Raw genomic sequence first — 12874 nt, 5'->3', positions numbered from 1 at the left:
GCTAAGAAATACTTTGTAAATTTATTTAATTGTTAATTACAATAAATTGAAACTGACTGTATATTAAAATAAAGAAGTACTTGCTCTTCATTCATTCATTCATTCATTCATTCATTTAATCATTCATTCATTCATTCATTCGTTCAGTTTATTTAATTTATTTTTGATAAGCTCCAACATTTTTTATTCATTTTCTCCCACACATATTCATTGAATATACATATTCAAATTAATGCCTGTATAGCTATATGAATGATATTTTTCCCCCCAAATAAATGAATAGATAGCAGGCAGAGAAAATGGGCATCTTGCGATTAAGCGAAGGGTGAAGATGGACATTGAAAGCATAATGGAGTCAAGGAAACGCCGGAGATAGGCTAATCAGCACTGAAAATCCAATTGAGGCCCACTAAGATAAATAATCCTTGCTCATTTCTCCATATCGGCTGCATTTTCTAGTCCAATCTTTCGTCGGATTACCATTTGCTCAATGTGTCAATTAATTTTCACTCACAGCAGTTGCAGACAGATCTAATCCAGCACCATTTTATTTGAAACGAGCAGGCGTGAAACAGTTTCAGCCATGTATCAACAGTGAGATAGAGAGATGTTGATATAGATGAGATGGAAAGCGATAAATCCTTGTCACAGTGATGCGCATTAACAGAGTGACATGCTGTGGAAAGAGATAAATATTCATACAAACACACACACACACACACACACACACACAAAAGAAATGCAGAAAGAGGACAAATATATTTCATAAAAGTTAGATGACTAACTGAGTGATAAAATGCCTTCGGTGAATTCACACACATCAGATGGGAGACAAAAAATAATCATAAAATAATGTTGTAAAGATCACCTCACAAAAACACGGGTATTATCGAGTGAGTCTTAAACATGACATTTTAATTTTGCATTCAGATGTTCACTAGAAATATTTTATCATGGCGAAAGGGTCACAGACGTTTCCAGCAGGGGGGAAAGAAAGGCTGGCTTCTTTGTATGTTTGTCCTTCCCATTGTATATTCAGAAAAGACAAGCACATTATCAGTGCAGAGAGTCTCAAATGAAAGGAATGGCGTGTGTTTTCTGTTTAACCAGAGTGAGAATTATGGGGTCTAAGGTTTGACCTATAGAAAAAATATATAAATAAAGATAAAAATACAATTAAATGTATACATGCTTAAAGAATTTACAACAAAAGTCTGCAGAGGGTCTTTAAATATGTAAATATTATATTCATTCCATATTTGCATAAGGCACAAACCTGTTTTTTACTGTTTTTTGCCGAACATGTTTTAGAATAAAAGTGAGAACAAATTTAAAATACTAACCTTTTTAAATTTACATTTTAAATAAAACATAAGTGCATAACTAAGTTTGTTCAATCAAGTCAAAATTAATCATTTTATACAGGGCTCGAAATTGTGATTATTTTGGTCTCATATGCACCCAAAATTTTATCTATGCGATCTCAAAATATATTTGGGAGCATTTGTGCGAGTGCATAAAATTGTTGTGTGTGACCCGTTTTTACAGTAAAATGTTCACCACATGCGTGGATTTGGGAGACATTCACGCAGAATGCATCTCTGCACTTGAAACGCGAAACGCAGTGCTCAGGAATGGTTTAAAACAGTTGTCATGTCAACTTGCTACAGTAAACAAAGCCAAGTCCGTAATGCTTGCCCCGCCTTTGCGCTCTTCTTATTGGCCCACTGCTCTAGCAATGAAATATCAGCTGTCAATCACTCAGTCAATGCCTTCAGGCTTGGGATGACAGAGAGAGCTACTACCGCGAAAAATTGTAAAGCGCTGAAAATGAGAATGAAGATAACACTGACAGATTTTGTTTTAGAAACCATGGCATCTGAAGTTACAAATAATGACACATCTTACTAGTGATCATATGCTGAATGTTAATCCACCATCTACACTTTTCCAAGAGTGGATAAAAGACTTCCATTGGCTTCAAGTATGCTATGAAAAGTCTGTGGGATTGATATTCAGGTAACTGCTTGCCACATCTAGCACGAAAGCTTCTGTTTAATCCTTCATATAATTGCCAGATGCTGTCTGCCGTGCAAGTGGCAGTTATATGTCAAATGTAACACCACGTACATCATCGCAAACGGGCTTACACTGAGTAAACAAATATCGTTACTCATGAAAAGACCGGTATTGCTATTAACATGACGTATGCATATAATAAGGTACTGTATATGTCAAACGCATCAGTGCAATATCAGACAGCACCCATGAGAACAGCACAGTTATATCGTTAACAGAATCATTCATGTCAAGCAGTGCGTGCAGGGTCGGTGAGCAGTCCGTGTACCTTTTGGTCACTCAGTTATTTTATAAAAATCTATTTTCTTGTGATAACGGGATTTCATTGAGACATATTTTCCTCACACTTGTATATATATATATATATATATATATATATTTTTTATGTTGGTTTGATTACTGTTGATTTCAAATGCAATAAATATGTTTGTATAAAACTTGTAGTAATGCTGCTCATAATTGGTGGGTTTTCAAGCAAAAAGGTTAATTTCGAGCCCTGTTATATTATTCAAACCTGATAATTAATTAATTTTCTTTTTGGCTTTGTTCCTTTATTAATCAGGGATCACCACAGCGGAATGAACCACATCTACAACATTAGATGAGATGATCTTCTTGTAGCAAAATTAGCTCAGTTATACAAGTTATTATTAATGATGAATATTCAGAATTAACTTATAGTTAATGTAACAAAATGTATATAGCAATGACTTTGCATGCTCGTCTGAGTGGACTCTGTAATTATTGATTTATTCAGAAAAGGGAATTATAACTACTTCTTGTGAAAGAAAATAAATAGTTTAGAAGTTTTAGTAAACCTAATAAACTTGTAGCAAGGATCTATCGTTAAAGTGACTTTTTCGTTGAAGCAAAACAAAGTCAATCCAATGTGGTTGTATAGCTTGATTTATTGACTAGTCTAACATATAACAAACAATCGTACAAAACATAACAACAAAACATAGAAAAGAAAGAAAGCGAAGAAATAAAGAGTTTAAATAAAAGAATGGCAAATCTAACTCAGTTTCACAAAACCAATAAGAACTACCAAGACTATAAAAACACCGTTTTTAATAAAGGGGCAAAACATTAACGCATAACTAAATATCTGGATTTAGTGGGTCTGTCTCTCTCGTGGGAGTTTCTCTGATGCTTAGAAGATGGAGACTTTTAAGAAGTCTTTTCTCTGAGAATACGCGAGAAACAAACATAAAACAAAGTTTAATTTGCTGCAAAAAAATAAGAAACGTGGACTCAGGCAAGTCACGTGGGAACAGAAACGTGGTCTCCCTAAAATCTGGGCAGAAACTTCAGTGGAGACCTTCTGCCATGAACCTTCTGCCCAGACTTTAGGGAGTACGTAGATGCATTTTTACATATTGGTCAGATCACACCTATTATCTGTTGACTGACCAATGGTTTCAGGGCAAAGTTTAAGCAGGAGATTTCCTTTGTCTCTTTGGAATGAAAATAAGACAACTCTGGCCAGCATCTTGGCCAGACTTTTACCGGCAGACTTGCTCACAGAGAATATACTGTATATACTGTATAAAGTTTATATTAATAGTTGGTTTAAAATGAAAACAAAATAAAATGAATAAAAAACACCAAACAGTTCATTTAAATTTCAAATCAAACCATTGTTTAGTACTTCTCAGGCTTATTTTTTACCAAGCAAACTCACACTATCACTTAACTTAGACCTAACAAGGACTTACAACATTATATAATGATTTCATATGTAAATGTAACCAGGAAACAAGAATGAGCTTTCTCTGCTTTACGTAATTAACTTCTGTATTGGTCCATGTTTATATTATAGTACATATTTATTCCCCTGTTGTCCACTTTTGCATGAATGGGAATAAACTTTAAATGCTCTCTGCAGACATTCAGCTAAATCTAATTACTTTAATTTAAAAGGTTCAGGACTATATTTGAATATGGTATTAAATGAAACAATCTCTGCCTTGTTCAGATCTATATTATGTAAGGTTTGAAGTTTTGACCTGTAGGTACATAGAGTTTATGAAAACTGCGAGCAAACTCTGAACTCCACTCAAAAAAAATGATTTTTTTTTTCTATGTACACAAAAGGTCTATTTCTGCCACGCTAGAGTTCCACACTAAGAAGAAACATAGAAATGCTGTCTGATCAACAAGTATCTACTAAATGTGTCTGGACAAAGTGTTCAAAGGCTATATTTTGATAAAGAGCTCAAATGAGTTATCAGCATCACAATGTTCTGATTGTCCATAAGTAGAAATCTCATATCAGCACATTCTGTACATGCTCAAATTTTCCTTCTGCATTCACACAGAGCAGATTTACAGAAATTACAGGTAAAATTACAACTCTTTTCAGAAAGTATAATGTGTCTTAAGTTTACAGAAATGTTTGAAATTATGTTTGCAAAAAGTAATTTGCATAAATTTGAGATGTGGATGCTATGACTAATTTAGAGATCTGACTGTTTTAGCCACAAAGTATTCTCTGCTCATAAACTTTATCAAGCTTGTTTGACAGGTGTGCACTAGTTGCACACTGTAGCAATTCTACAATATATACAATATACAACATAGTGAAATCTATCTTTATTTTTCACCTTCCTTTACAGATATCCTCAAATATTGTGGATGGTTTTCTTGCAATAAATTGTCTATCACAGAATCACCTCTGTTGTGATATATCATTATTAGGGGCAAACTACGGATGGATGGATGGATAGATAGATGATAAATAGATAAATGGACGGACGGACGGACAGACAGACAGACAGACAGACAGACAGACAGACAGACAGACAGACAGACAGACAGACAGACAGACAGACAGACAGACAGACAGACAGACAGACAGATAGATAGATAGATAGATAGATAGATAGATAGATAGATAGATAGATAAAATGAGTTCCATTGTGTAATTTGGAAGTAAATCAGTCTCTTACCCATGCTGAGTTGGACTGGTTTAGTTGGTTGAGCATGACGATAGAGGTACAGCCGTAGTCAAACACGAGTCTCCAGAAGTCTGTGGTGGTGGTGGGCAGGGGGTGTGGGGTCACCACAAATGCAGCAGGCTGAAGGAAGCTGTCCATCAATGCTGCGTTTATGTAGTTGTTGCCGTCGCCCTCATTGGAGACAAGAAACGCAAGTGCACGGTCAGGAGGCAGCACGTCCATACTCCGGTTCTTTTCCCGGTTCCGGGGCAGCAGAGAGACACTGCACTCCTCCACATCCAGGTGCGGGGTGACAGAGTTTAGAGTCTGAAGATAACAAAGACAGACATAGAGAAAGGACGAGGGATTAAGAGGTGTCTGAATGAAATCCAAAAATGTGAAATGAAATAATTAAGAAAGACAATGGGAGAATGAGGAAGTAAAACTATGCAGGCAAAAGCCCGAGGCAAAAAAGACCAACAAAGAAACATTGAAGAAGTGCAAAATACTGTGAATAAATAAACAGAGAATTAAGACATCTAAAATCAGCTGCAGCCCATCACTGGGAAACATCCATACACACTCATTTACACACATACACTGTGGACTATTAAGCCTACCAAATTCACCTGTACCGAATGTCTTTGGACTTGTGGGGGAAACCGGAGCACCTGGAGGAAACCCACGCAAACGCGGGGAGAACATGCAAACTCCACACAGAAATGCCAACTGACCCAGCCGAGGCTTGAACCAGTGACCAGTGTTGTTGTGAGGCGACAGCACTACCTACTCCACCACTGTGTCGCCCCTATATTATATTATATTATATTATATTATATTATATTATATTATATTATATTATATTATATTATATTATATTATATTATATTATATATATATATATTTTTTTCTGCCACTAGATGATGACAGACACCACATAACAAGTCCTTAGAGGGAGAAAAACTTTTACTTTTCTCACGTGTTTTCTTAAGGTAAGTTTCAAACTGAAAACAGCTGAAAAAAACATTATAAATCAGGTAAGTGACAAGTCGATCTTTCTTTTATAGTGCTGTATTTACACCAAAGAAATTGATAGTGTTTGCTTTGTACAAAATTACAATAACAAAATAAGGATTTAATCATTATTATCTTTTTTTTTGGGGGGAAGTTTGTTTACATAACGTATTTTAAGGAATGGGTTACTCTGCTTGACTGTACAGACCCAAAAAATTACATAACTAATCTAAAGGGCATAATCACATGACAGAATTACAAAAATGTAAGTCAATTCGAAAAATGCTGTAAGTAAATACAAATGAATAAATATTACATTCAATAAATTTTTTTTGGTCTTTTTATCATTTAAAATGTTATAGTACAGTATTTGCAACATTTCTCCAGTTTCAACCACATTTCATAAATCCAATTCCTTTTAGCTAATATTTTAGATAACATTAACATTTAAGCAAACAATTAACAACACATTATATTAAGGGATCATGCAAACATTTGAACTGCTTAATTTGTGTGAGTTATTTTTTTATTATTTATTTCTATTTATCTTTTATATTATGACATTATTATTTATGTTTTAATTTCATCATTTTATCTAGGCCGATGCCCTAAAAGATTTAGCAAGGTATATTAAAAATAAAAACTCCTTAGATTTAGTATACTCATTAATTACACTGTAAAAGCAGAGTAAGGCATTTCAAGTTGAAGTGATTTTGTCTCAGGCAAAAAAAAAAAAAAAAACTGCTACAAAGCTTAATGGCTGAAAATAAATGCAGACTGGTCACATATGAATAATTCTGCTATGAGCCTTGAGGTGAATGAATCAAAGTAAGAATTACAGTATGCAGACTATTACACTTGATGGCTGAAGTGCTTCAGTCCTGATTGGCTCTGACAGCACAAATGGGACATTGCAATTATTATTATTAAGATTACATTGGCTCTGAGAGTTGTGTTATCAGGAGGACAGGGACTGGTATACTGTCTAAAGGTGTTAGGCATGAATCTATTAATAGCTTGATGTTAAAAACACACATGCGGAACTGAAGGTGAGGGAACACCTCATTAGACTCTTTCTAAATGATCAAATATGGACTCTACAGCTGGTTGACTGCATCACACTTTGAGTTAGTAAGCAGCACTTAACCTGAATGAAATAAAATGATATAATTTGCATAAACACCCAGTGCTGTACATGCACTACAACACCAATTATGATTGTAATGGAACATCATAAAATGCATACAGTTCATCTAAATGGAAACTGGGTGGTTGGCAGTATTTTAAATATCTAAACCCTATATTTAAATTTTATAGAATCAAGCTAAAATGTATGCATGTCAGTTAAAAAAAAGTAATAGATTCATTTCAATAAACAAAGTAAAAAAAGAAAAGAGGAGAGATTGAAGAAACCTTATTAAGGCTAAAATCGATTTTTACCATCCTTGAACAAAATGTTTTTATATTTCTTTCTTTCTTTCTTTCTTTCTTTCTTTCTTTCTTTCTTTCTTTCTTTCTTTCTTTCTTTCTTTCTTTCTTTCTTTCTTTCTTTCTTTCTTTCTTTCTTTCTTTCTTTCTTTCTTTCTTTTTATCTTATATCAGTTCATTTGTATGGTTGTATTTAGACTGAAATAGCTCTTTAGGGTAACAAGTGGAGACTACCTCATTTCACAGTGTGCTCTTTATATAGTAAAATAATAGAGGGGAAATAATTATGTATGAGGTTTTTATCTCACACTTTAATCGGTGCTCCTAATTTTCCCAAAGACAACTTCAATTCCACACCAAACATCACATCATCTCAGCTCAAACTTTACTTAAAAGATAATGCACATATTACTTTTAGTCTCCTAATGTGGTTAGAAGTTTTTCATATCTTACTATTTCAATGTTCTACATGTATTTTAGCAGTGTCCACAAACTCATCCAGGGTCTAAGAAATGAGATGTAGTCAATGTACTTGAACAAGTTACTTCCACAGTACATTAGTCCACAACATTATATTGGACTGCAATTACACTATAATCAACAGTAATATTGCTGGATATTAACTTGCTAAATGTAATATGCAATGAGCATGATAATGATATCTCAGCTCATGGGTCAAAAAAATGATATAGACATATTACTGAGGGGAAATTTGCGCAAAAAAAAAAAAGCATCAGCATTTCTACCAATTGTTTGGAAGGTCTGGGGTCAGTTTTCTCAGGTGAATCTTTGAAACAAAGCTAAATTTTTAAATGTCAACAACGTGTATAATTATATGTGGACAATGTTGGCAAAAAATGTTTGGTCCAGTTCACTCAATTTAAAGATTGTATGCATCCGTCATAAAACCAGTGTTGGGAAGTTACTTTGAAAAGTAATTTGATTACAAACGACTGATTACTACTTAAAAACTGTAATCTAAATTAATTTACTAATTACTTAATGTAAAAAGTATTTAGATTAAAACATTTAAAATATACCTATAAAAATACAAACCAAACTGCAGCTCTTTCAGTAATTTAATATTCACTTAAAGACATTACAATGGGTTGATCATAGCAGCTTGACATATTGACAGAAACTTCTCTCGTCTTTTTTTAACACAAAAGAAAACATGGATAACACTGGATACCTGTAAGCACTGACATCCATAGTATGAAAAAGCACTGCATTGTTTGTGTGTTTGATGTTTGTCTGAGGTAATTAGTCTACCAAAATGTGTATACTCCTTGCAAAGTATAAAGCTGATCGGTCAGTTCTTGTCACGTGACTCTAGGTTTACAACTGGTGCGCTTGGAAAATGCACGCGTGCAAAAGGTGAGATATGTAAACTTCCACAAGCAGCTATGCTTGTCCACATTCAGAAGATACAGTACATTCACTCCCGATCCGGCACAAAAATCCAATTTAGCCTGTTTAGGCTGAGTTGGGCTGCCATGTTTTGGCGTGCCGGTGTCCTCCTTGGTGACGAGTATTGTTGTGGATTGCTTTCTGTTCAAGTGCATGCTTAATAACTGACGTTGCAGTGGAAACTGATTTAAAATAACTAGTTTTTGTTATAAAAATTAGAATTGTAATGCAAGTAATGCAATTACACTTACTTTAGTAACTGTAATCAAATTACACAAATTTAAAATGTAATTCTTTACATTACTGGGTTTCTCAAAAATGTCATTAGAATACAATAACACGTTACTGTGGAATACATTACACACAATTCTGCATAAAACACACTGTAGTGTACTTTTATTTGATGTTCTCAAAATGAGATACAGGACTATTTTGGTGAAAAAGAGCAATAAATGAGTTGTGTATTTTACAAGTTGTATGTACACCAATAATCCATTGCCCTAATAATCTAACTTCAAGTTAAATTAACCTATTCGATAATCAATTTTATTAACTAATTCAAGCATTTAAATTGCACTTTATACTGAAAACAAGTATCTTACAAAATAACAGGAAAAATATTATGTACTGTCATTATGCCAAAGACAAAACAATTAATTTTTTATTAGAAATTACACTACTGTTTGGGGTCAGTACAATTTTTAAGTTTTAAAATGAGCTTCTCCAGCTCACCATGGCTGCATTTATTATTATTAATGGTAATGGTAATAAAAGCAATAATTACTGGAGTAATAACTTTATTTGAATCTACATACAGTAAGAAAGCCGTTATTTAAAATTTTAATAAAAAATTAAACATTTTTTTTAACATTTAATGAATGCTGTCTGTTAATGTTTAAAACATGTGTTGATAAAATTTTTTTATAAAAAGCAAATTACCACCGTACATCAGTTTATTATATTACGTTAAATGGCTGCATTTTTTAACTACCCATGACTGACAAAATTATGTCAAGGCTCAATAATGACAAACTGCCGATAAAAAAAGTGTAACTTTCTTCACCCTTTCTAGAGGTTGATAATTGAATGCAAACTGGTTAATGGGATCCTGCAAATCCAGTCGTTTGTCTTGAACACTTCATCTCATTCGCTGTATCTGACTCACCTGAAATTCTTCTCGAAGTTGAGAGGTGTTGGTCTGAGAATCCACACTCAACATGTCCTTATATGAGAGCCCAAACTCAGTGATGGGGATGGCAGTCTCTCCGCACAGACAGGCCTCCAGTATGGCATCATGGATGAATATATACTGCTCCTGAATGCACAGAGATTGACACAGGAAGAGTCAGTTCAGGACAAGACTACGGCAGAAAACTGCTTCAAAGAAATGAGGCCATGTCAAAACATGCATGATGCAGTGTCCAATTATTTGCTTTTATCTGGCTTTAATTAAAAACGATGTGACAAAATGTCAGAGAGATTAATCGAGGGGGGCAAATATTAGCTTAATTTAGCGGTGTAGGAGGAAAATGTCAAAGTCAATCAAATTTATATACCCACGTAAAGATTTACAACACTTTTGCACTCATCAAAAATGGCCACTGGGGGAATAACTTTAAACTTTAGAAACTGTGACATATAAGAGTAATCGTCTATAGGGAAATGTGAAATAATTAAAGAAATTTCCTGAAGAAATCGTGACTGATGCTTTCCGGCACAAACAAGCTGCCATGGCACTATAAGACTTCTGGATGGCTGCCCGAGTGTTTGAATGAAGTAGTTAAAGTGTTTAGAGTGTATGTGGTTTCTAGGGTGTTTGGCTGATTGCTGACTGAGCGAACTAATACAGGTTCACTGGAAAACTGTGCCTGTGGTGTTTCCTTTTGCGCATTTTGCAATACTTTCAAAGTAAAATGTTTAGGGAGTAATGCTGAAAGTGCATTTAATTGCATCCAAAAAAATAAAAATTAAAAATTAAAGTGAATCTGACAATGTTTGATTATTTTATAACAAAAGTAAATCTCTAGAGAGTAGCACTAAAAGTGAATGCTTCATTTAATTTGATGATGAATTACTAAGAACTCTGAACCTAACAAAAAGTGTAATAATGAAAACCACCTTTGCTGAAGCAACCCTGTCACGTTTTTGAATAAAGCCTTCAGTGTTGTTCCAGGTTATCTAAAGCTACTTTATCTCATTGAATACATTTTTGAGTGAACTGATCCTTAAAATAAATGATGCAAATGTCAAAATGTTAATATTTGCAAACAAATGTCTGTCTACATATGCATGACTTTGATGTGTTGCTGTTTGGTATAGCTCGCTTGTGAGAGTTCTTTTTTTCCTCATTTATGTAAAAGCAACATTGTAAAAGCGATACAGATAAAAAAAAAAAAGATTTGAAAAGAGTACTGCACTTAAGCACAGCAGTATTTAAATGAGTTTGGACTAGAAGTAAATTTAAGGTATCAAATCAAATCAATTTGACTGATAAATCAGGATTTACCTACATTTGTTTAAGTCAGGGGTGTCCAAACTCAGTTCTGAAGGGCCGGTGTCCTGCATAGTTTAGTTCCAACCCCAATTAAACATACCTGAACCAGCTAATCAAGCTCTTTCTAGATATACTACACACTTCAGGGATGTGTGTTGAAGGAAGTCGGAGCTAAGCAATGCAGGACAGCCGAGCAGTCCTCCATGACTGAGTTTGGACACCCCTGGTTTAAGTTATGCACAGGTAAAATGGTTTTATTAATAATTTCTAAATGGTCACTTGGAGTTAACTTTGCAGAAACCTGGTTTCAAGCACACTTCATACATTTTTTTTATTGTTTGACTGTTGACATTTACAAGTCCAAACTCTTAAAAAGCCATACAATACCTCTCAAGTCCAATGGTATTAATTGTTGCTTTTCAGTAATTGCAAAATAACGTTTAAAGAGATAGTTCTCCCAAAAAAGAAATGTTCTGTCAATATGACACAAACTCTTGAATTTTTCCAAACCTGTTTTTATTATTTTATTTTATGTTTAACCCAAAAGAAGAAAAATGGAAGAATGTTGGAAACCTGTAACCACTGACTGATTTATTTATTTTTTTCTACTATGAATGTCAATGGTTAGAATTTGAACATTCTTTAATACATCTTCTTTTGTGATATATAGTTTGAACAAAACTCAGATAGGTTTAGAACAAGTGAAGTGTGAGTAAATGATGGCAGAATATTTTCTTTTGGGTCAACTATCCCTTTAAATTAAGACATAAAAATCATAGTCATAACTATAAGGAACAAAAAAAAAAAGGTTGCTTGTCACATTACACAAGCACTAAATAGAATGCATGTCCTTTATTTGATCACTAGTAATCTCTATTACTTGATTTTAATTAGATCGCTGTTAGCCTTTTCTTTTGATTCTAGCTTTTAATCTTTTAATCTGTCAGTTTATCAGAGGAATAAATGTCTGTTATCAGATGTCTTTATTATCTCTATTGAGGGAGCATTGAACAGAAGACTTGGCTTCAACAGTGTGTAGCAATGAGGGCAAAGGTCTCTTATGCATTATAAAGAAGTCCAGACAGCATGAAGAGTTTTGTTTCATGGCCTTGCTTTTGTCTTTTAAAGCAATCTTTTGATATTAAGTGAACAGTGATTGTACATTAAATTATGGTTTCTTCTTTGTTGTCCGGTCCCTTGAGGGGTGACTATAAAAACATTCCATTTATTAACATGCAGTTCACTAACTCATTCTCTGACAACTCAATGAATAAGTTACATAACTGACTGAATTTAAGGGGAAGGAATAAAATGAGAATATAAATTATTCAAAAGTAACACATTTTTATACAAAACACATTTTTAGTGTTTCTAAAGAACTTTTAAACAGCCTCAGAGAAACTCTCGGTGTTTTAGACCGTTTATTATATATTTGTGTTTATAAAGAACATAGATTAGTTGAAAGCAAGGCGAAAAATAAAACTGAAAGCTGTCATGAAATATTACACGA

General features: G+C 33.8%; 1 protein-coding gene across 10 annotated transcripts in view; it reads right to left on the bottom strand.

Moving 5' to 3' along the window:
- Window positions 1-12874, bottom strand: part of ptprua (protein tyrosine phosphatase receptor type Ua) — a 438644-nt gene that overhangs the window by 9520 nt on the left and 416250 nt on the right. For 8 of the 10 annotated variants that reach the window (XM_087295567.2, XM_087295569.2, XM_087295568.2 and 5 more), the window contains 2 exons: window positions 10036-10185; window positions 5031-5345 (listed from right to left, as the gene is read on the bottom strand). In XM_087295567.2, the coding sequence (XP_087151693.1) occupies window positions 5031-5345; window positions 10036-10185 (465 nt within the window). Of the gene's footprint in view, window positions 1-2968; window positions 4787-4865; window positions 5346-10035; window positions 10186-12874 lie in introns of those variants that run through there. The other 2 variants (XR_015945324.1, XR_015945325.1) reach the window with 1 other exon arrangement.

This window comes from Danio rerio, chromosome 19 (assembly GCF_052040795.2).
Source record: "Danio rerio strain M-AB ecotype USA chromosome 19, GRCz13ab, whole genome shotgun sequence".
NCBI classification, from domain to species: Eukaryota; Metazoa; Chordata; class Actinopteri; order Cypriniformes; family Danionidae; genus Danio; species Danio rerio.
The sequence above is the reverse complement of the archived record's forward strand: the minus strand, read 5'-3'. Positions and strand labels throughout refer to the sequence as shown.